The 24,824-nt window shown below is 37.4% G+C and overlaps 2 protein-coding genes across 3 annotated transcripts; both read right to left on the minus strand.

The window, feature by feature from the left end:
• Positions 1 to 234: 234 nt before the first annotated feature.
• LOC140142897 (uncharacterized) lies at positions 235 to 16,719 on the minus strand. 2 transcript variants are annotated; one of them, XM_072164919.1, is made up of 3 exons: positions 16,623 to 16,719; positions 1,386 to 2,169; positions 235 to 551 (listed from the first exon to the last, which is right to left on the minus strand). In XM_072164919.1, exons 2-3 carry the CDS (start codon positions 1,995 to 1,997, stop codon positions 258 to 260), a joined length of 906 nt encoding a protein of 301 aa, XP_072021020.1. In that variant the 5' UTR covers positions 1,998 to 2,169; positions 16,623 to 16,719; the 3' UTR covers positions 235 to 257. The 2 variants fall into 2 exon arrangements, with proteins under 2 accessions (XP_072021020.1, XP_072021021.1); XM_072164920.1 differs by having other exon boundaries at positions 16,514 to 16,719.
• Positions 7,057 to 7,620, minus strand: LOC140142157 (uncharacterized). Its single transcript, XM_072164123.1, has one exon. The coding sequence runs from the start codon at positions 7,618 to 7,620 to the stop codon at positions 7,057 to 7,059; it is 564 nt and encodes a 187-aa protein (XP_072020224.1).
• Positions 16,720 to 24,824: the final 8,105 nt, after the last annotated feature.

Genomic DNA, 24,824 nt, shown 5'->3' on the forward strand with positions numbered 1-24,824 from the left:
CCAACTTGGCAGGATTTCCCACCATTTCTTATGTATTTCTTTATCCAGAAAAGCAAAATTTCCCTTCAAATGACAAAATTTCCCAGAAAGGAGATTTCTGAATTGCCTGTTTTTCCAGGCTGTACATGGTTGCCTCTTTGTGGACAAGTGGAGATGGTTGTGGCTTGCAAAATCGCTCCTGATGTACTCTGTGAGAATTTACACAAACTATGCCTGGGAACATTTTATTTTGAGTGAGCTCGCCGACTCCAACACAGTTAGCGAATACTGTGCGTCTTGTAGTAGCTGATTGTGTCTGCACTATGCTGTTTTTGCTGCTGCTCATACTTCTTGAATGGCGCCTGCTGCTCCGGTGATAATGCTTCATCTTCGCACACCAGGAGCACGTCCAGCTTGCTGTTGCTGGGCTTCGTTAGGCTGGTTAGCTTGGCGCTGGTAGCAGGACTCATCTTCGCCATCTTGGTTGAGTTCTTCACATTATTTGTCTGCTTCCTCTTCACCGAGATGATCTGGATATCATCGCCGCTGTTGGCTTGATTAGCATTACTTGTCTGAAGAAGAAGAAAAATAAACAAAATTTATTTATGAGCTGACAGTTTTGTGTAATTTGATAACAAATGCATGGTTTGTTTCAAGCCAAATATTGAATGTTATATATAATGCAGCCATGAGTTTTAGGTTTGAATTTCATGGTCTGTGCTAAAAAGCCAGTCAAAAGTTTAGATTGAAAAGATCCAAAAAAATCATACCTCTTCGCTGGGTCAAGTTGTGTAGCAACTTAGTACATGTAGCTCTTTTTACGCGATAATCAGATAGAGCAGATGAACACCACTGAAGTAATTTGCTGAATGATATAAATAGCTAAAAGTTTAACAACCCTCCTCCCTTGCCCTACATCACATTATTTTATTTATTTTATTTTATTACAACTGATTTTTGAGATCTTTTGCCCTAGGCATGATGTTTGCTTCAAATGTATGCAATAAGGTATGTATACATGTACATGGGTATGTATGTGTTTGGTTTTAATCCTACGTATAGACGAATCCAACAAGCCAAGTCATGGTCAGGATTTGGTCGGACATCTTTGGGTAGCCGCTAGCACCAACCTAGTGTTTTGAGCGTCCAATTGTGCAAATAAAAGCCGCCTAACACCTAGAGAAGATGCAAGGACGAGAAGTACATCAAAGCATAGATACCGTGTGTAGTTAATCCGATTATTATGTATGAGGTGTAAAACGGGTGATGGAATGCAATTTAAAATTTCCGCCAAGGCCGAATCATTTCACATTTTGAGTGCATTGTAGCCTACGGCTACCCAACTAAAGGCTGCTAGTCAGGTGTAGGAATGCGTGAATTTAGATTCGTCTATATAAGAAACTTACCATTCTTGGTAAAATCAATTTCTTGGGGTTGTTGAGCTGCTGCCCTACTCTCTGGTGGCAACGTGTGCAAAGCCTTGTGGCCTCTGTGATTAACATCTTCACCCTATTTGTCCGACAAAATTTCTCCATGGTCGGAGTCAGTTTGTATGCCTTCATGTATAGCTGTCCATTGGTCCTTAGTATCGTTGTCTTCTTCTGACACAGTGCACATTTGGGAATCTTAAATGCCGTATGCTGACAATAATGAGCGTGACACAGGGAAAAATTGTGCGGCAACTCCTCCTCTTTGTAATTTTCGAGACTGAATGTAGCGGAAAAACTGCCCCAATCAGGCGCAGCTATGTTCCACACAGCCGAGTCTTCACACATGCTGTAGCGAGCAAGGTAGCAGCCATTATTGGGCACGTTTTCTGGCAGTCGTTGTCCTTGAATGTTGTTTTGGGCTTCTGGTTCCGCAACACCAGTGCCTTCGTCTTCCTCGCTGGCAGCAGAATCATCTTCTTTGCTAGGTTCGTACAAGGTGGATGGTTCTTGATAGCCAAGTTTGATCTGCAAAGCGCAATTTGCGCAGATACAAGCATCCTGCGGTACTTTATACTTTTTAACGCCCATAACATGCGTTCCTTTGGGTCTTGTGGAATGTGCATACGCCTCCTGGCACCAAGACTTTTATCACAAATTTGGCATGTTACGGAACATTCCCGATCTGGGTGTATGTCAGACATCTTGAATCTCTCGGTGTCACCTTTCCAACATCAAGCTGCAGCGTAGAGTATTAAACTTTCTGTAAAACATACAAAGACATGAAAAAATGTTAACATTACTGACCGGGCAAATTTCAACATTTGACAGCATAATTTGACTTTTGACACTGGATTATTACAGGTAGATTTTTTTTTCCTCATATCAAGGATGATTTGCACCCAAAGTTTGAGCCCAATCAGGAAGATTCAAACATTTGACCTTGACCTTGGATGGCATAATTTAAACCAGAAATGGGATTTTAAGGAAGGAGCATCGAATAATAGGCCCATGCAGGAAAATAGCCACTATATCAAATCAGAATCATGTATCAATTTAAGGTTGGTCTGAACCCTGGAATTTTGAAACTTTCGGGGACCTCATAACTTCTAAATTGTTGGTCTAAAGTATATAAAAGTATACATATTTAGAATGGCAAAGACTTGATAAGTTCATCTGTGAGGTCAAATTTGGGCCAAAATGGCACTTTTGGCTCAAAATCCCAAAATAATGGTTTTTGGCCCACTTCTTTTTCGTGCATCGTAACAAAAAAATTCTTGGGCCAAATTTATTTTTTTCTTAATTTTTAAAAACTACATCAAAATATCTAGGACCAGTTTTTTCATTTTTTTGAATTTTGACCAATTTCACCAAAAATATTTGAAATTTGGGCCAAAATCGGGCTTTTTTATGATTTTTTTGAAAAATCAGCATTTTTTTACCATTTTTGGTGCAAATTTCTCAAAGTTAGTCGAAATTCAAAAAAATGAAAAAACGGGTCCTAGATATTTTGATCTAGTTTAAAAAAAATTTTAGCCCAAGAATTTTTTTTGTTACGATGCACTAAATAGGAGTGGGCCAAAAACCGTTATTTTTGTGATTTTGGGCCAAAAGTGGCATTTTGGCCCAAATTTGACCTCACAGATGAACTTATCAAGTCTTTGCCATTCTAAATATGTATACTTTTATATACTTTAATCCAACAATTTAGAAGTTATGAGGCCCGAAAGTTTCCATATTTCCAGGGTTCAGACCAACCTTAAAGGAAGTAGGAAGGTGACCTGATTTACAAAATGGAATTCTTTAAAATTGATGTACATGTATATCATGATAAAATGTCGTCCCTCACACATTCATGCAAAAAGAACACATAAATGTTTAGCTGGCAAATTGGACTAATTCTTTATGGAATTACTGACATTTACATGTATACAGTGTGAACCAAGGCTCTACCCCTACAGTCCTACTGCTGCAAAACCATGCGCGTATTTTGGGGGGTCTTTGGGGGCACCAGCCCCCCGGGGTAAAAGCAGGGGGCGGCAAAAATGAAGGGGCGTCGGAAGAAGAAGGGGCGGCATAAACAGTGGCAGCAAAAACGAAGGGGGCGGCAAAAAGAATTAGTAAGTACAAAAGGGTGGAAAAAGCATAAAATTTTTGAAAAAATGGTACTATACATCAAAAAGTGCTGCTTTTCGGGCGATTGCGCCTGAAACCCTTTCAAAATAACAAAGTTTTGAGATTTGAACGAATATAATGAAAGTTTTGGCCAGTTTTGAAAAAGTGACCAGCGCTGCAAGAGGAAACTATGAATTCATTGCCTTTGGCTAGGCCCCAGCAAAAAATGCAATTTTTGAAAGCAAAAAACAAGATCAATAACAATAAAAAGCGAGATTTTCCAAAAGTTTGCTTTAAAAACCGCAATTTTACCGGAAAATCGTCGTACATAGAGGGCAGCTTTTTTTATGTACACAAATATTGCTGTCGATCAACTATCGAAAGAACGGCAAAATGTAAACAGGAATTCAATTATTTCCATCTCAAGGTGTTGTTTACATTTAATAAATCCTTCCTCAGTTAAATAAATTTGACAATAAACTACTACAATTTAGTATTCAATTTACACCTTGAAATGACATTTTAGAGACCAAATTGTCTTAAAATGTTGTAAACTTTTTTTAAAGCGAGATTGTAGGTTACACACCTATTGTGCAATACTATTCCTACTGGAGATGCCTAGTTGAACGTTTTCCATAACGCGTCATGTACACATCATAAACACGAACAATAGAATGCTTCTGTAAAGTCTTATTTTGACATTCAATAAAGTTGTACATTTATTGTAACCTTTCCTTACAACATCTTGGTCTTCTTTCTGTGATTATTGATGATCTAAGTTATGTTCTAGATGAGTACAAATACGATATTTGACGGTAGAAAACCGTATCATCACTGCATCTCCGTTACCATGGGCGCAGCCATTTTGCTTTCTCCCAGAAACCATAGCGGCAGTGCAGATGCTGTGACAAACAAGTAGTCTATAAAAAAGGGAATTCTGACGGTAACATCCGCCCCTCTAATTGGTATGTTCACAGACATACAATTACCAAAAGGCCAAATATTTACATTGACAAAATCACTTTAAATCAGAATGTCTAACATTTGAACGATAACATTTAAAACTTGAAATGTTTTGAACACGTAAACAATTAGTCAACAAACATGTTTAGCTAAATCTGGAAACTTTTCAAAAAGCAGAACTAAATTTGGATCATGAATATTCCAAGATTTGAAAACATTAACCTGTGATAAACAGATCAAATAAATTTGAAACTCTTGCATGTTTTTGCAAGGAATTGGAGGAGGAACAGTAATTTCCTGATACCAAATCTCCTAACTAACCATTTGCAAATTAACTTTGTTGATTCACAAACAACTTAACATTCTTAACTGAAAGATTATTTATGCACACCTGTGCTAATGATGCTCATTTGCAAAACATAATGGATCTCCATGTAGATCATAAAGTTAAATGTCTGACAGTTCACTTGCATCAATTGTTGCAGTTCAGTCTTAAAACAGCTCTTGAAGAAATCACATGTATGGTCCTTGCAGGCATGTTGAATATAATAACACATGAAACTAGAAACATGTCTGCATGACTTCACTTGGAACTCAAAAAGTTTGCTTGAAAATGAATGAGAGGAAATAGCTTAAGAGCTACATTGACTAGACAAAGCAAACATATGAGATTTATCCAATATGATGCCATACACAATGTTGCATGCTTCACTGAAAACCTTTGAATATCTAAAAGCAAGGAATTTTAGCACAATAATATTGCTGAGCACAAGTGCTTACTGGTTACCAAACTTTATCATAGGCCCAGTTCTGATCACAAATCTAAATTACCATCTAAAATGATGGAAGTTTGTCCATTTGAGGCTAGTCATTTTTCTAGTCCTTGAATGTTCTATTTACATATTTGTTCCAACAGCAAAAAAGAAAAAAGGGGTTGCATACACGTTACAATCTACCGTGAGACTAAGAGGTGTATGCACTTTTAGTATTTTGTTGCTGAAAGAGAAAATAAAATAATTGTTAGTGTCATCTGAAATCTTCTGCAATGGTGGCTCAGCTCTATACATCTGACATGCCGGTGAGATCAATACTATTACTTGAAGAAGATGTAGCTCCCACATTATGATCATTGTCCAACTTGTCACATAATTATTCCCACATAAAGCTCCACTCACTCGATGGCCATGTGAATTTATCATGGGCATGTAATGAAGCCTCTTTGATGTGTAACTTGGCACTGATGAAGTTCAGATGATTGTCTTGCTCTGTTGATACAATATTCTTCATTGCATGGTGGGAATGAGCTTGTTGACAAGTTGAAGTGCACTTGGGTAAAATGCTGAGTTGCCAATTGTAGGTTGCCATGGTGCCGCTATTGTCTAACAGCTCTAGAAGTCATGTTGACATGGTGGATGTATGCAGGTGGGACTCTCATACTAATTTGTGTACATACTACCTGTGTAGCTGTGCCATTTACTGTTCAGTCTAGTTGAACTGGTAGAGTATGTGAACGACTATGGTCCTTTCTACTGTCCTAGTTTCTTCTTTCTTCACCAGTAACCCGGGCAGGGAGGTTGCTCAATGGCCCGAGCCCGAGCCGAGGGTACCAGTGCCGCACCTTACAACACCGCCCCCAAGACTATGCAAGGCCTTGAAATGGGAAGGGCTCGTCTCACTGTCCCTTTCACGAACTGCTACATGTCCGGACATGTAGGTTTCATGTCACCCCATTATTACGCACGTAGAAGTTCTAGTGGTTCTTTCTGATATGGTTCACTGACAGCTACACAGTACACATGAAGTTAAACTTTCAATGTTTGGTGTTCTCTATAGTCCCCTGCTACTACAGTTTCTTGGTGCAATAATAGTTTCACTGCAATATATAATTGTCCATTCTTTCAGCCTCCACATTTCAATTGTAAAGGTTCTTATTCTTGATATTTCATTATCTAGTTGTAAACTGCAAATTCCTTCTTGCTTCATTCAGGAATTTTGTTGTCTCTGGCTTTCTTTAGTGAAAATATCCTTTTTTCACTTTGTTGACTTAGCTAATGGCATAGGCTTCAGGCTAGTTCTCTCTTTCTGTATGGCTTGTATTCAGTCATTTTAGTGTTCACTGCTTGTCACTTCACTCATACTCATCAATGTTGTGAAAATGTATTCAGGATTTGATTTAGTTACCCTAAGATTCTTGTTCCAAGAGTAAACATAACTTGGTCACAGGTCTGTTCAGTACTGAAGACTTGGTCTTTATAGATGCACTTCTGACAAGACCTTGGTTTCCAATATGGACCTGCTGGACTCTGCCCATTAACCATGCGTTTCTTGGGGCATTGTTGTTCACTTACTAAGACTACATCGCCTACTTGTAGATTCCTTGTTGGTTGTAACCATTTCTGCCGCTTCTGGAGCATTGGCAAATACTCACGGGTCCATCTCTTCCAAAATACTTCTGTCAAGTATTGGATCTGTCTCCATCGCTTTCTGGCGTAGACGTCTCTTTCATTGAAGCTGCCTGGAGGGAGTGTTACATTGCTTTTCAACAGAAGTAAGTCATTCGATGTGATGACATTCAGATCCCTGGATCACTTGACACTCTGGTCAGAGGTCTGCTGTTCATTATTTGTTCAACTTCGCACATGAATGTGTGCAGCTCCTCCTCTCCTCGACAGGTCTTCAAGTATTGCTCTGTTAAGATGGCATTCAGTATTTTTCTCACTGTTCTAATATGCCTCTCCCATACACCTCCATGATGTGAGGCAGCTGGAGGGTTAAAGTTCCAAGTGATTCCTTGGTTTGTAGAGAATCTCTCTATTACCTCCTGGTCTAACTCATGAAGTGCTTGCTCTAACTCTCTTGATGCACCAACCAAGTTAGTGCCGTTATCTGAGTGTATTTGTTTCACTGGTCCTCTTCTACTCATGAAGCGCCTCAGTGTGTTTATACATGAACTTGTGTCCAAGTTGGTCGCTACTTCCAGATGTACTGCGCGACTGGCAAGGCATGTGAATATTACCCCGTAGCGCTTTCTTGTTGTCCTGCCTTGTTTAATCAGGAATGGACCGAAGTAGTCAACACCGGTGTTGGTAAATGGTGGTTCATCAGCCTGTAGGCGGTTGGCTGGCAAGTCTGCCATCTTTTGACTGCTCACAGCTGCTTGCACCTTTCTGCACACCACACATTTCTTGACCAGATTCTTTACCACAACTCCTGCTTTGATAATCCAATACTTCTGTCTTAATTCAGCCAATACGTGCTTTCTTCCCTGATGCTTGTTGCTTCGATGAACATACTGGATTATCAGTGTTGAGATATGACTATTTTTGGGTAATATGATCGGATGCTTTGCAGCTTCTGTTATTGTGGCATGTCGCAGTCTTCCACCTACTCGCAACAAGCTGTCTTTCGTCATAACTGGATCTAAATTCGCTATGGAAGATCCTTTCTTCACATGGCTGGTGCCAGCTTGTAGGGTCCTGTATTCTGGAAATGTCTGTCTTTGTATCGTGCTTCAGAATGGCAGTTTCTGCCTTGTACATATCTTCAGTGGTAATCTTTCCACATTCTCTCTTTAGGGTCTCTTTGTCTGCTCCTTTAAGCTTCTTTTGCAGGTACTCCTTGAATTTGGTCCACCAAGCCACTGCTCTCTTCAACTTTACCCAGTCACTGTAATACTGTATCAAGTTGTCTGCAGCTTCTCTCACTTCACTTGCTTGGATTCCGCATACTGTTGTACCTGCTTCTGTTTTCTCATTTTTCCTATCTTCTGTCTCTGTCAAATCTTGATTGACTTCAGGCCAATGTTGTTCAGATTCCCAGAGGAAGGCTGGTCCATTCAACCATTCTGTCTTACCGGTAAGGTCTCCAGCATTCAGTCCGCGAGAAGCATGATCTGCAGGATTTAGCTTTGTGGGGCAATACCGCCACTGCTGGGGATCTGTGCTTTCTCTAATTATGGCAATTCTGTTGGCTACAAATACTGGGTATCTGGATTTCTCATTGTTGATGTACTTCAAGACAGTCTGGCTGTCTGACCAGAATGTAGAGTTACTGATCTCAATGTTAAGCTCTCTTCTTAGGGCGGTTTCTTGTTTTACAGCTAATGTTGCTGCCGTAAGCTCTAACTTCGGGATCGTGTGTGTCTTGAGGGTGTCACACGTGACTTGGCGGTAACAAATGCGCAATGTATTTGCTGATTTTCATTCACATATCTTACGTATGACACGGTCCAGTAGCCTCCCTGGCTTGCAGCAGCGAAGTGATGAAGTTGAGTATCAATCACGCTCCCAAAATCCTTAGGCTTGTAACACCTTTCGATCTTGATCTTCTCTATCTTAGGAAGGTCTTCTAGCCAAGTATTCCACTGCTTCTCTTGCTGTTTGCTTATGTCTTGGTCCCATCCAATCTTGTCTTTGGTAGATGCTTGGAGAATCTGTTTCGCCTTCAGGACGTATGGTGACGTGATTCCTATCGGGTCATATACCCGACTCAACACAGAGAGAACATTCCTTCTGGTTGGTCTTAGGTCGGCGCCCTTTACTCCTACCCCTATCTTATCTTCCTCCACGTGCCAAAGAACTCCTAAAGTTCTTTCTGTTGGAAGGGCGTCATGGCTGAGATCTAGCTCCTTCACTTCCTTGGCTCTTTCTTTCACTGGGATCGCTTCGAGTAGCTTTCGGCTATTACTTAGCCACTTCGTCAGGTTGAATCCTGCATTCTTCAACAAGGCTGTGATGTTGCTAGCTATTTCTATTCCTTCTTCTTCAGTGGGAACCGACTTTACGAAGTCGTCAACATAAAAGTCGGTGTTGACTGCTTCTACTACTCTTTTACCATGGTCTTGTTCGTTATCATTGGCTGCTTTCTTTAGCGCGTAGCTGGCAACACTGGGTGAGGATGTAGCTCCAAGACGTGTACCCTCATTCTGTAGGTTTTAAGGTCTTGCGCTGTGTCTCCATTAGGCCACCATAGATAGCGTAGCATATCACTGTCATCTTGTGGTACTCCTACTTGGTAAAACATTTGTTCCACATCCGCCATCATGGCTATTCTTTCTTCTCTCCAACGAAGCAGAACTCCATACAGGCTGTTCGTCATATCAGGTCCCTGAAGTAATTGTTCATTCAGCGATGTACCTCCAAAGGACACTGGACAGTTAAAAACTACTCTCACTTTTGGCTTGTGTGGATGTTGAACAGCGTGGTGTGGAATTCTGCTTCGTTGGAGAGAAGAAAGAATAGCCATGATGGCGGATGTGGAACAAATGTTTTACCAAGTACGAGTACCACAAGATGACAGTGATTACTCAATAGCGAGAATTGCGTCGAGAAACCGAGATTGCGTTTTTTGTCGGGGCTTACCGTTGGCCTAATGAGGTTACATGTTGTTTTGAGGAATGACAAAGTTGTTGTTGGAAACATTGGAAACTGTGTATTGTTTATTTCAACTCTTGATGTAGGATCGCAAGGTGAGTGAATTCGTAAAGAGATTTCCTTGTTTGAGCGATAGTAGGATACAGGGACGTCCAGACGTAGGCTAAAATAGTAGTCTTTGACCTGCTCTGACGTGTTAATTCCAGGGTCAGAAATTCGCAACCAAGTGTGAGAATTCGTTTGGATTCTCTAAGTGGAATTTGGCAAGAATCTTTGCCATGGATTCTTGCCTTATGTACCGGTATATAACTTTGTAATTTGTAGGATTTAAACTGAAATATTTACAAGAATCCATAGATTCTTGCAATTTACGAGAATGGATTCTTGGATTCTCGCCAAATTTCTGACCCTGCAATTCACTCAGTCTTGTTCGTACATATGTATCTGCATACCAGACAGCAAATACTGTGTATTTGCTGTGTGGAACCAGACATAAGGTATGAAAGGTGAATTTGCCATCAAAGAAAGCCAAAACTGAAAACCGTTTTGTCATAGCACTTTCCATAGCAAAGTTACATCTTATCAAAGATTGACTTTCATCAAAAAGATTCAGCTAACAAAACAGCATTTCGGTGGTGTTTCTAGATCTTAAAACAGTGATAGTCTCATGATGATAGCAGATTTCAGGCCTTAATTTTTGAAAATTGCAGGAGCTCTCTAAGGTGCTCAACAAGGTCAAGGAGCTCAATCTTTTAATATCTGTATTCAAACATAGGGATTCAAGTAGTGAGGAGCTCTGTAAATCATACTCTTGAAATGTTGTTAAGGAGAGCTGTAGGAGCTCTGGTGCAATTGAGCTCCTCAAAAATGACATGCCTGGAAAAAGTGGGGACTTGGGAACCATGTTCCCAGGAAATTTTGCTATTTGGAGGGAAATTTGTGTTTTCTAAACAAAGAAATACATAAGAAATAATGGGAACATTTTCAATACTGTGCAAACTTGGAGGGAAATTTTGATGATGTTCATGGGAAATATTGCATTTGTCTGAGCTTTTCTACGTGGAACTACTTTCAAAATCCCTTTAAAATTCCATGTGTGATTGTCTCATCACCAAAAAAAATCATATATTTGGGTCAAGTGAAGTATCTCTGTATTTATGTAGGTTTCCTTCAATCATTGATCAGCAAGCTGTTAGAACCAAGGAGTTTATATAGGAAGGAGAGGAAATAGATTATGTAACGCTTATTGTTCCTTTGTGCCAATTGGAGTTCCCGACACGCTATTCATCGAGAGGTACCTTTTGTTCGAGACAAAGGGCTTCCGCCATTAAATCGGTAACTGACCTGACCAGCGTATTAACGCTATAATAGACAGGCTACTGTCAATAAGTGATGAAACGAAAGTCACGTAAAAGCGCCTATACGAACGAGAGGTACCTTTTGTACTAGTCCATCCCAAGGGTGTGCGTGAGTTGTCGCATGCACACAAAACAGAGGTTCACCTACAATACAAACCTATTGCAGCGCCCAAATTGGATTGGGCGCTCATTTGATTATACTCAGTGAACACGCTTTGCTCTACCATTTCGCTACGGACAGTTCAGCAGCATAGGCAAAGTGTGCGCTCTGTGTGGCGGATGTAAGAATCCCGGATAAGAATCTACACAAGTAAGTTGTCTACATTGTTTGCCAATAGGTCTACAATAAGGATTTGAAGTAATTACGATATCACTCCTACTGTAGTATTTTTAAGGACATTAGCCGCGGTCCACATCGTGTTTTATTATGTATAGGCTTACCATAGTATTTTACATGAGCATCGCGTATATAGGAGTCTACCCTGGACCTCAAATGTGATATATTTGCTGTTATATACCTCATATATAGATTCCTGTCATCTGATTGGTTAAAAGTGCAGTCATTGGATTAACTATGCCCTCCTTTTTAACTATTCCCCGGGCAATAGTCTTTTAAAAAGACTATTCCCCGGGCATAGTCATTTTCACATCGCGCTGTGTGTAGCTATCAAACTCTACGGTTTCGCACGCCATGGTGTGTTCGCATTATGCACGCGGCGCCAATGCGCTGCCTGCCAGTTGCGGTGACGCGATCGGTTCATAACGGAAAACTTTCTTTGTAAATTTTACCATGGCCTAATATGAACAATAAAATAGGCCTTTTAACCAATCAGATGACAAAAATCTATATTAATGAGGTATATAAAACAAATGTTGACTGCTATGAGGGGCATGGTTAATATTATAGGCCCAAGGTGATCTCAAAACCATGCTATGACCCGAGGTGCAGCCGAGGGTCATAGCATGGTTTTGAGATCACCTTGGCGGGCCTATAATTTTAACCATGCCCCTCATAGCAGTCAATATTTGTATAATAACTCGAGAAGCATAGCCATACTATTTCTGAATCAATCAATAAAGCAAAGCAAATCATACTTGTAGGCCTATAATACTATATTAAATATAATTGCGACCAACCGATACAGCTCGACACGCCCAATGTATGAATAAAAGCACCTAACAATAAAGTCGCCCAATTGAACAGTTGTAGGTGTCGATCGCACGACTTCATAATTAATATTGATTGGCAACATTTTCCAATATGTCAGCGCTCAAATCGGACACAATAGAACAATAGACTCTTCAGTGCGTTGGTTAGAACTTTTAAATTTCTATACGGCTCAAAATATGCTAAGGTGTCATATTATAGCCATATATTTTGACATCTTTTTTTTAAAAATAATAATTATAGAAATGGAATATTTGCTAGTTTAGTGGCACGTTTAGGTAGTAAAGACATAGCATACACAATTTAAGTAAAATCCTTTCACTCTAAATAATAAAAAAATAAAAATAGCTGTAAAAATGCCTATTTTTACACTTTTATTTGTAACATGCCAAGAGACACCTTTTTCAACAGCTTTTAATTTTTTTATGGATCCTTATAGAAATTCATGTGACCTGTTTCCAAAAATGGTGCAGTAAACCAATCAAAAAAAGAAAGAGGCATTATGAATTATAAGTTAACAGATCAAAAAAAGGATTTAAAAGTTTGCCTTGCGTATGTTACTATTGTCTGTCAAACTTTTGATTGATTTTGAAGTCCCTCAGTTTTTTATAAACAAAGACTTGAAGCATAAACTAAAGGGTAAATCTATTGTAAATAACTTCATTTCTCCATATTATAATCAATTTGTAAGTGGCTGCCATCTTTTTTGAACATATAACAATTTTAAAATGTCTGTCAAATAGTAACATACGCAAGACGGTGCTGTAATTCCTGCTAAACTAGGGTGATACAGCTAATTATGCTACATGACATAGCATTTAGCTCCACCTAGCTTTGTGGCACTATCACTTTGTGAGGAGAAGCTTTTTTGATGACACAATCCATTGTTAAGTGTTGTCTGTCAAACATTTGTATGCAAGTAACATACGCAAGATTTGTATGTGTCTGTCAAAAGTAACATACGCAATACGTTTAAAAAAATTAAAAATCACTTGATGTTCACATTATGATGATAGTTTAGAGTTTATAAAAGTGTTTTAAAACATGTGATTTATAAACTGCATGTGATCTTTATTCAATTTCCCATCTTGAACTACTGTTTTTGCCAAATTATTATTCTGTATGTTACATTTGACAGACATCTTATGTATGTTATGGCTTGACAGACACACATATTTTATTTATAACAATTTATCCTCCTTATTGTAATATTTGGACACATTTTTTTCCACAATCAGTTGCTGTAGGTCCTACACCTAAATAACCACAAAATACCTTATGGCCATGCGTCTCAAGGTGGGAACCTCTTTTGTGACATACTGTTTTCATAGCTGAAAACATCATTTTTGAAATGAATGGTTTTACCTTTTATGTACCAATTACAGGTATGTAAAAGTATACATTGCTGGAAAGCATGAAGAACATAGATTACAATGACCCAAACCTGAAGTCAATATTCAGTCTGTACCAGAAGATATACAGGGTGTAACAATTAACTTTTTAATGAACATGTGATATAGTTTATGAGGTCCTATTTCTTTTCAGGAGTATTTTCTCAATCTGAGGACCACAAAATCAAACAGAGCTTGAAAAGGCCCACCAGAAAATGTATACTTTATATAGGGTGTGATGCTTCCTTCTATGTATACAGGGTGTTCAAAATTTGCTTCATTATTAGACCTGATTAATTATTCAAAAGGTTAATTATTGCTAATTAGCTGATTAAATACTTTTATATTTCTACTTTCAGTCATAAATAATCCTTTCAAACCAAAAAGGATACAATATATCTCTTTCTTTGTCACTTTTAGACCAATTACTGGCGATTCTGAAAATTGACAGTTTACATAGCAGCCTATGGGAAAAGGCATGAACGAGCCTGTAAATGTGCTCGTTAGTCTAATTAATAGAGTTGAAATTACACAAAGTACATAATTATTTAGTTGCTACAATTACTGACATCAAATTGATACTACATACTCATGGATTTTAGTTTTCAACTCAACATAAAAGGGAAAAAAAGTATGTCATCAAATTGATATGAACTTTTTCCATAGACTTTCTATGGTACCGTGTCCTCAGCACCGCCACTCTGCATGCTCGTTAGCCTATTTAACTGTTAAATTAATTAGAATCATTGGAGAAGCCTGGTTTTAGTGTCAAAAGAAAAAGAAAAGATCAGGCTTTCAAATGAGACCAACTAGAAGGGTGTAGGTCTCCATCTTCATATCAAACCAACCATAATCATATCATGTTTGTACGAAAAATGTCACACCGCCACCCTAAAGAGGTTCCCACCTTGAGACGCATGGCCTTATGTAATACTTTATAAATTTTTATGTGATTGCAGAAAATCATCAAAATTGTGTCTGTCAAATATAACGTACGCAAGGGCTAGAAAAATAAATTTGTGAAGTAAATGGTCTATAACTTATCTTTCTTTTAGTGTATTATGAACGATACATGTATATGTGCATACTATAATTTAAACCTGGTTGGAGACCAAAAGAAAAGAGCTGGAAAAATAATTGTGTGTTACACTTTTATGACACCTTAGCTTATTTTGTGCCATACATATGTTTAGGCCCTGGTTTAGGCCATTTTGGCTGACTAGAAATTGTGTTAACTGAGGTTTGCCTCTCATAGTACCTACACTAGACATACCGTACATGTAACTTGTAAGCAGGGTTCACAGTTTACTCTCAAATAACCGGGTCCACTTTTTTATGCTGGACCCATTCAGATCCCATTTAGTTGAAATTTGCGGGTCCCAAATTGATTTTTGTGGGTCCAAATTGCACTTATATGTACGAAACTTCAGAAACACCCGGAAATATAATATATTTTCAGTACTGGCGCAAACGATAAATATTATAAGTATGCTGAATTTGGCACCCAAAACTTACCAAAGTCGAGTCAAATTACTGTGTAAAAGACGACTTGCCGCGATCGGCGGACCTTCTCATAAAGAACTACAATTACTACCTAATAACATGCACTACTTTAATCATCTAATTATTTGCTTATTTTGTTATACCGTACTTATATTTGCTCAGTTGAAATACAACTACCGCAAAAAACGTGTTTTGTTATTATTAATTATTGTAACATAATATTTGCACGATCCGAAAAAAAATCGCAAGTCAACCTCTTCCATAGTTCCCCTCGTATCGCTGATCAAATATCTGTGCATGAAATAGCGATGGGATGTGTATCATGTTGCAGCGATTTGTGTAATTGTATGTAATTAATGAATGAAAAGTTATTAAAAAAATGTTCTGTGAGCCGATTGAGCTGGGTCACACAATGTCAATGATGATCTGACTATGATTGATGATATTTTCTATTTCTTGGATGGGATTTTTTTCCGGGTCCAAGCACAGCCAGTGAGCCTGTGCTGCTGGACCCATTCAGTAAGTACCGTAATCTTACTTTTTCCGGGTCCAGTGAGTTCAAAAAGTATCCTGGACGCGAAAACACAATAAACTGTGAACCCTGCTTGTAAGGTCAACTGTAGACCATTTTGAGCGATCGAGCTTGAGCATTCTCTTGGTCGGGCTGACGTCACAAAGGGGAAATTTAGCCTTGTAAAACCAGTGTACGCATGTGCAGCGCATGTACAGTTCCCCTTTCTCGAGCTGGTTGCTATGGGCGCGCTTGTGCAAAGGGGACGAAGGGGACAATGTTCCCGGATGTCCGACCGAGTGAATGTTGAGGGCTGTATTTGGTGTACATGTACATGTCGTCATGTTTTGAACAGAGTAAAAAGAGACCAAACGTAAACATCACAGTTACGGAAGAGGTTCGCCTTACCACACACCACATAATAATGCATTGCATTGCATTTGGGCCAATTTCAGTGGGAATTTGGCTGATTTAGCGATTATTTAGGCTTTAGTTTCGCAAATTTTGTGTAATAAAGTTAACTACATTTAACATTATTATGAAGTAGGATGGCCACAAATGAATAAAATCATATTTGAATGTGCAGCCATTATTTAGAAATAAGACTGACCCGCTTTATAGACGTGATGATCCGGCGTGATGAGCTCGTAGCTGGTGGCACTAAAAATGAAAATTGACAAAAGGGGCACATGTCACAGGTGCCAAATTTTGCATTTTAAGACTTACCGTGAATGCAATTCAAATTTCCTCACGAGTTTTGCGTCATAATAAATTATTTCTTATCCCTCAGAATGCAGTTTGATTCAAGTTAAGATCATACTTAACTGGCTCCTACCTTTATTTCAGTCTTTTAAGATCATAAGAAGGCAAAATATTGTACAAAACTAGCACGAATTCCCCAACAAAACTTCATTTTTCGTACGGCGGCGGGTCGAAGGTCAATCCCGAGGACACAGTACCAAGGGGCGAAGTTCCATCACTGGTGCCACAATGCGAATGGCGATCATCACTGATCATCCCAGAAAAATCATAGACTCTGAATTGCTGAATCCGGGCTCTGCAGAATACAGCACTAAATTTGGGCTATTCCCACTTGGTCCAATCCCATTTGGTCCAATCCCACTTAGTCCAATCCCATTTGGTCCAAATCCCACTTTGTCCGCAGACCCAGTTAGTCCAATCTCACTTAGTCCATGTCCCACTTGGGCCATGTCCCACTTAGTCCATGTCCCACTTAGCCATGTCCCACTTAGGTCATCATCCCACTAGGGCCATGTCCCACTTAGGCCATGTCCCACTTAGGCCATGTCCCACTTAGGCCATGTCCCACTAGGTCCATGTCCCACTAGGGCCATGTCCCACTTAGGCCATGTCCCACTAGGTCCATGTCCCACTAGGGCCATGTCCCACTTAGGCCATGTCCCACTAGGACCATGTCCCACTTGGGCCATGTCCCACTAGGGCCATGTCCCACTAGGTCCATGTCCCACTTGGGCCATGTCCCACTAGGGCCATGTCCCACTTGATCCATATCCCACTAGGGCCATGTCCCACTATGGTTATAATAATATTTGTTTTTGGTCATTTTCAGTACTTGTTTTAGTTTTCATAGTAGGGCCTATAGTTGTAAGGGGGGGGGGGGGTGGGAGCTGATGCAAAAAGTGGGTCCTAAATATTTTAATCCGTTTGTAGAGGCTCATTAAAAAATCACCAAAATATTTTCTCGCAGAACATGAGTTTACACTCTATTTTCTATGGGGTTGACATACATCGACATTTTTCATGGCCATGCCATTTTTCTTTTAAATAAAAATTCCTCTAAAAGGGAAAGCCAGCCTCAATGTAGAAGAGGTCTTGTAATTAGTTTTGGTCAATGTGAAAGGCATTTTTAGGATCACGGCTTACTACATCCATGTTACATGACAGTCCACGACCACCAAACCATCAACGGTGAGAAGATGTACACTGAAACTGCAGAAAACATTAACTCCTAATCTTCTGTCAACTCTTTAATTCATTATTGTTCATTATTATTAATTCATTATTGTTCTCTAAATTGTTCTATTCTGGTTTTATTTGTCTTTTCAGCTTTTTACCCACGATATTTCAATTTCCAATTTTTTAATACCATAACTTACGAACTCAATTTCTTCGCTTAGGAATGTCCGATTTTATTGGGGAAAACGGCGTTGTGGAGCAAAATAGCTCTTTATGTGAAAGCCTCCAAATTTATAAGCTGTCCAAAAGATGTCTGTTTTTGACATGATACATCATATTTCTTAAAGACCCATTCAGTGATCCCAGTGCAAGAGTAAAAAAATTAAAATTGTTTATAAATTGCTTAAAAGAGAAGGATAGGCCTAAGTCATTCAAATTGTCATTTGGTATTTTTGAAATGCCAAATTTGGCAAAAAATGAAGAAAACAGCAGTACTGACGAAGTTCAAGCCCCGCCATTCAAATACTTGTAGCTAATTTTAGATACTGTCAGTATCTAAAAAAACAGATTCGTGTAAAATGTCTTATTTTGTCTTAAATAGGCCTACACGGCTTTTGGCTGAACCATTCGCAGACTTAGCACATCTATGTAATAACAAAGGTACGGTACCAAAATTTTGATGATTTTTACGATCGTCCGGATGAGCAAATCACTGAATGGGCCTTTAATATTAATAATAGATAAGCTGCCTTTAAAAATATTATTGACAATGTTGAGAGTAGGAATTACCTTGAAAAATGTCTCAAAAATACAACATGCCAGTTATATTCCGGTCTGAAACGATCAGACAATATTTTAAACATTAATAACATCATAAACCCAAATCGTGAAAAAATCACCCCGGGTAGATTTTTGGCTATTTCTCCATTTACGATCCTGCCCAAACGTGTCTGCTTTCGATATACCACGTCACAAATACTACACTGCACTGACTGCAGGTTTTAGTTAAAAGGGCATTTCGTGATCCACAGCATCATCCCCTAACTTTTCTCAAAAAAAGGTGAGATTTTTATATCACTGGAAACCTCTGGCTACATAATGTTTATGTACAAAATATTTCTTGCAGATTAATTCGTTAGCAAAGTAATCGTGAAATTTGAATTTCGTTCTGGTATACCAGAACAAAATTGCAACACATTGTGTACACATAACCATGCATAACTCGTAAAGGCAAAATCGGAATCAACTGAAATTTTTTAGAATAAGCTTTTTTTTGTGGATATCTACTGAAAAATGTCATAAAAAGAGGATGCTAGGATCACCAAATACTCCTTAAATTCGCCATATAACATAATATAAACTCACCTTACATGTACATTTTTTATTTTAAAATAATTTGATATTAATTCGCACTGTATAGTTTACTATATGATAGATGGTGGCAAGAACATTTATAAAGGACTGATTACTCACTGCAATCTTCACTCTTGTGTGTCTTGACTGTAAGTTTATGAATCAAATAAAAAGATAGAAAGTAGCTTCACTTACGTTATGTGTCATTTTATTTATAACATAGAAGTTATTAAATTAATAAAGTAAGACAATTTATTTATATATAAGTGCATGTCAAATGGGTACATTGTTCAATACTATAGGCCTACATGCATAAATTATGCCCATATTATAGCTAGGCCCTAAAAACTTTATTTTGCATCGGATTTTTCCCGTTGAAAAGGCAAAACTGATGTTCATGATAGCAACTATTTCATCAATAGCATTTTGAGTCATTTTTATCCATAAAACGACACAGGATATGATAGATAATTACTTTGACATCAATATGGTCCATATGATGAAGATTTTGATTCTTAGATCTGTTATCAACATGATATCACGCTGTTCAGTGATCAAGGACCCCGGGTCAAAGACACTGAAATGACATACTTTTCTTCTGCTGACCATATGATGCTGTATATTAACTATTATTGTTACATTTTAGGCCTATACCTAAAACTTTTAAAGTCATATTAATTCAAACATAACTTTGGTAATACTCACTCGTTTTCATTCGTTGAAACGGCAAAACATACTTACTTTTCCTTACACATCGAATTAAAATATTTAAAAAAAATTCAACCACAAAAAGTTTTAACAAAAAGTCATTCCAATACCAATAAAAATTAATCTCTTGAGCAAACTGACCCCATCCCAGAAACAGGTACCAGCCCGATGGGCTGGCGAAAAAGGTGTTGTATTCAAGAACGAGACTTAAAAGATTTCTAAATTATTGTTCAGTTGGTGGTTTGTTAAAACATTTTATTAACCTGGAGTTTTCAAAGGCTTTGCATGCTATACTTATTGCTTCAGATTAATAATGTTTCAGTATAATAGCTGTGCCAACTATTATTTCTAGTGAGATATTAGAGTGGGACTGGTTTGTTAGCCTCTACGTTTGTTTATGATGTCAGAAGCATCGTTCACATAATTATATAGATTGTTTTGAGGTTATAAGTTTTAAGAAATAGTCATAACATTATGACTAATAATTACGAGGGGGTATCAAAAAGTTTTAGAAATCGCCCAGAAGTGAAAGAGCTATATCAATGAAATTTTGTCAGTGCAATCACTGGTCCTTATGTACACTATGGTGCAAAAATGGTCTCATAGGTATGTTTACTTTTTTACAGGAGCTAGATGACACTACCTGCCTAACCGCATAACCAGCAAAATGGAGAAAATTGAGGCATGCAGCATGATTAAGTTCCATTTTAAGGGATGAAATAAATATTCCTTTTCCAAAAAGCGACAGTGACATATCACAATCACCACCGAAGATAACTTTCATTTCATCATCAATTTTCTAGGCACTGCAACCCTTCAAAAGCAGGATCTTAATAATCCTGCTTGCCTCAATTTTCTCAATCTTGCAGTTTATGCGCAGTAACTGGGGCAGCAGGTTATTGGCATCTAGTCCCACCGGTAAAAAAAGTAAACATACCTATGACAAGATACAAGATATTTTATTTTTCCCATAATTCACATGAAATCACACAGTATATATTTTAAAAAACAAAGGCAATATCAAACAAACGAATTATGGAGGGGATGACCAGAAGGCCAGTAAGGCCAGAGGAAGTCACCCCCCTTAACAAAGAAATGTTACCATCAAAAAAGTAAAAAACAAAACAAAGCATAACAAACAAACGAGAAACACAATGCTCAAGAATTAATCATATTTTGAGATCAAGTCACGTTTATATATCTTACGGAAATGTTTCAATGAATTTGCCGTTTTATTGAATTTGGCAATGAATTCCATAATATTGGACCAGCAGTACGAATGGCATGGTCAGTAAATGTTTTGTTGTTCTTCATTAAGTTGAATTTATCTGCGTTTCTCGTTTGGTAATTATGAATATTGGAACGTAGTGTAAAGAAGCCATCAAATACGCCCGGTAATTCATTATTACTGTACTTGTACATAAATACCCCCAATTCAAGTTTGTAGGTGTCTGCAAGAGTTAAAATATTGTATTTGGCAAATAAGGGAGCAGTGTGGCTTCTATAATGACTATTTGCTATTGTCCTCACAGCCCATTTCTGTAATTTCATAATTTTATCCAAGTATGTTTTACACGTATCACCCCAAATCAATATTCCGTAATTTAAATAAGGTAAAACAAGAGTACAATATAGAGAATACAGGATACGATCAGGTACATAAAATTTAAGTTTGTTCATAACTCCAATATTTCGCGAGATGGTTTTTGCTATACAGTTTATATGGTATTTCCACGTCAAACATTCATCAATAATCACACCCAGGAATTTTGTATTAGTAACCCGTTCCAGAACTGACTCATCTAAAATGATCTCAGGAGATACATCACACACAGTTGAGTTTATTTTTGATGTCATATGTGGTGTACCCAAAACCATGTAATTTGTTTTACTTGCATTTACCGATAGTTTGTTCGACTTGAACCAATTACTAATTTCTTTCAATTCATTATTAATTAATTGATATTTACTTTCAATATCTTTATGTGAGTACAGAATAGTAGTGTCATCTGCGAATAATATAAAGTCTAATACATCTGATGTGTTGATAATATCGTTTACATAGAGAATGAATAATAAGGGACCCAGTATAGAACCTTGAGGTACACCACAAATAATATCTTTAAGTTCTGATTCACAAGAGTTGTAATGTACATATTGTTTTCTGTTGCTTAAATAATTAGTGAACCACTGAAGTACGATACCACGAAAACCATAGTGTTCCAATTTATGAATTAATATGTTATGGTCGATGGTGTCAAAGGCTTTGGAAAGGTCTAAGAAAATTCCAATTGTGGTTTCGTTTCTTTCAACGGCATAGTTAACTTTGTCAACTAGTTGAGTTATGGCCATGTATGTAGAATGGTTGTTTCGAAAACCAAACTGCTTATCATTTAGTATTTTATTACTATCTATATACGCAATACATCTATTAAACACTAGTCTTTCAAGTATCTTCGAAAAACAAGGTAGTACCGAAATTGGGCGATAATTAGAAAATACTTCAGAATTTTCTTTTTTATAGATTGGGATTACCTTTGCTATTTTTACTTTTTGTGGCACAACACCGGTTGAAATGGAGAGATTAAAGATTGAGGCAAGCGGCTGAACAATTTCCTTTGCAACTCTTTTTATAATAAAATTTCCAATATTATCATGACCAGCACTTTTATTTTGATTAAATTTATCAATAATTTTAATGATTTCCATTTCAACAACTGGCTTCATATACATACTGCTAGATGCTGGCTTTTTTAGGTAATCAAAATAATCTTTACCTGATTTGTGAATTTGTGATGCTAGATTAGGACCTACATGTACAAAGAAATCGTTAAAAAGGTTGGAAATATCATGGGGATTGGTAATAGTATTGCCGTTGTCACTTCTAAATTTCTTTTGAGCTTGTCTTGTTTTACCACGGCCAATGATATTATTGATTGTTTTCCATGTTTGTTTCATATTATTTTTAGAACGCTCAAACTTGGTAAAATAATATTTCCTCTTAGATTTGCGTATCAAAGCATGAAGTTTATTTCTATATATTTTAAATTTGTGAAGGCGTTCAGCACTTGGGTTTTGCAAATGCTGTTTATATAAAGTATTTTTAATGTTTATACTCTTTAGTAACCCTTTGGTTATCCACGGCGATTTCGGATCCCTTTTCCTTTTATTTGAACATTTCTTTAATGGAATACATTCATCATATATTTTATTAAATATACTGATAAACTTATTGTAGTCATCATCTGCATTTATATTATCTAGGTATTCTTCCCATTTGACATCAGCTAATCTTTTCTTTAACAGGTAAATATTTTCGTTACTATGAACCCTTTTATGTGTCACCGTTGGACTTGGAATGTCAGTTACATCTAGATTTGTTGACAAGATTGTTGGAAAGTGGTCACTCACATCTGTAACTATGATAGCAGACTGAATTACAGCTTCGTTATTCGTTAATATATTATCAATTAGTGTAGCGGTTGTTTCAGTAATTCTAGTCGGTTTGTATATAGTTGGCATTAATGAATAGGAATAAATTAGGTCTAAATAATCATGGTATGCTTTATGTTCCTCAACTTTTAATAGATCTATATTAAAATCGCCTAAAACATAGGTAAGCTTTTTTTCAGCATTAATAGTCTTTAAAATAGGATCTATTCCTGTTATGAAATCATTAATAGATGTATGGGCTCTGTATACAGTACCAACAATGATATTTCGTTTATTTACATTTTCAATTTCTATAAAGCATGACTCAAAGTTTGGGGTTGATTTACTTAAGTCTTTGCGTACCTGGTATTTAAGTTTGTCCGAAATATACATGCCTACTCCCCCTTTCTGTCTTCCAACTCTGTGGACACATTCAAAGTTATATCCAGCGATTTTGTAAAAATCAGGTGGCTTATCTCTTAAATGGGTTTCAGAAATACCTATTATGGTAAGGTCGTGGTTAATAGCTTTCATACATTCCTTGAGTTTGTCAAAGTTCTTTTTTAGGCTTCTAATGTTAACATTCATAAAATTTAATTTACCATTTTTAAGAAGGAACATTGGTTTGGTGTTACATAGTTACATTGGTGGATACATTTGTCATTAGTAATATTATCTTTATCTGTAGTACTATTTTCAAATTTCAATGGATTGAAAATCATTTCATCGTATTTCTTAATAAAGTTGGCATCAGTAATATCTGCTGTTTTAAGATGATGTGTGATATTTATATCATCGCTATCATCGTCAGAACTTGTGTCTTTATTTTGAGCCATCGTACAATTGTTACAAGTCCATTCATTGTGTTTTATACGCTGTAGTTCTTTTGGTTTCAATTTGGTACATTTTTATGAACAAATCCTTTGCATATTTTACATGTTATATTTTTATGACAATCGTAAACTTTTTTTGAGCAAGACACACAAGCATCATCACAAATAGCAGACATTAAACGAAAAGTATATTAAACAAGAAAAAAAAAAAAAAATCTATTAATATACCAGGGAAAAAGTTTATATATATAAATCAACCGTTTCCCTTGATCATGAAAATATTTTAACAGTTAAATTAAGCTATTTTTCAACAGGCTACGAAAGTAACGTAAGGCCAGAGAGTAGTTATTCTTGAGAGGGCACTCACCTCATTTGCATGGCAAAATTACCCGTCTCCTCTGCAGCCAATTTGGTTTCGCTCCATCGAAATCAAGCTGGTCACGGAGGAGACTACTTTCCTTTGTGTTTGTTCATTTGTGTATGGAGAGCCCTTCTTGGAGTCCGTTTGGACTCAGGCTACGCTCTCAGCTAGAGTCCGACGCTGCATTGTACTAGAAACACCTTCTCTGTGAACTCGCTAGAGCAAGGAAAATAAAAACTGGTTTCATTACTATCTGTTTTTGAGCTTTTTGCAGGTCTGCGACCATGGTGTTACCACAACTGTCTTTGCGTCATTAACATGTGCTGGAGTCTAGCACAGGTCAACCAAAGTCCCGGATTTTAATAAGACAATAATGATTGACACACACACCAGGAAGTTTCTCATCCAAAAG

Source organism: Amphiura filiformis, chromosome 20 (genome assembly GCF_039555335.1).
Source record: "Amphiura filiformis chromosome 20, Afil_fr2py, whole genome shotgun sequence".
NCBI lineage: Eukaryota > Metazoa > Echinodermata > Ophiuroidea > Amphilepidida > Amphiuridae > Amphiura > Amphiura filiformis.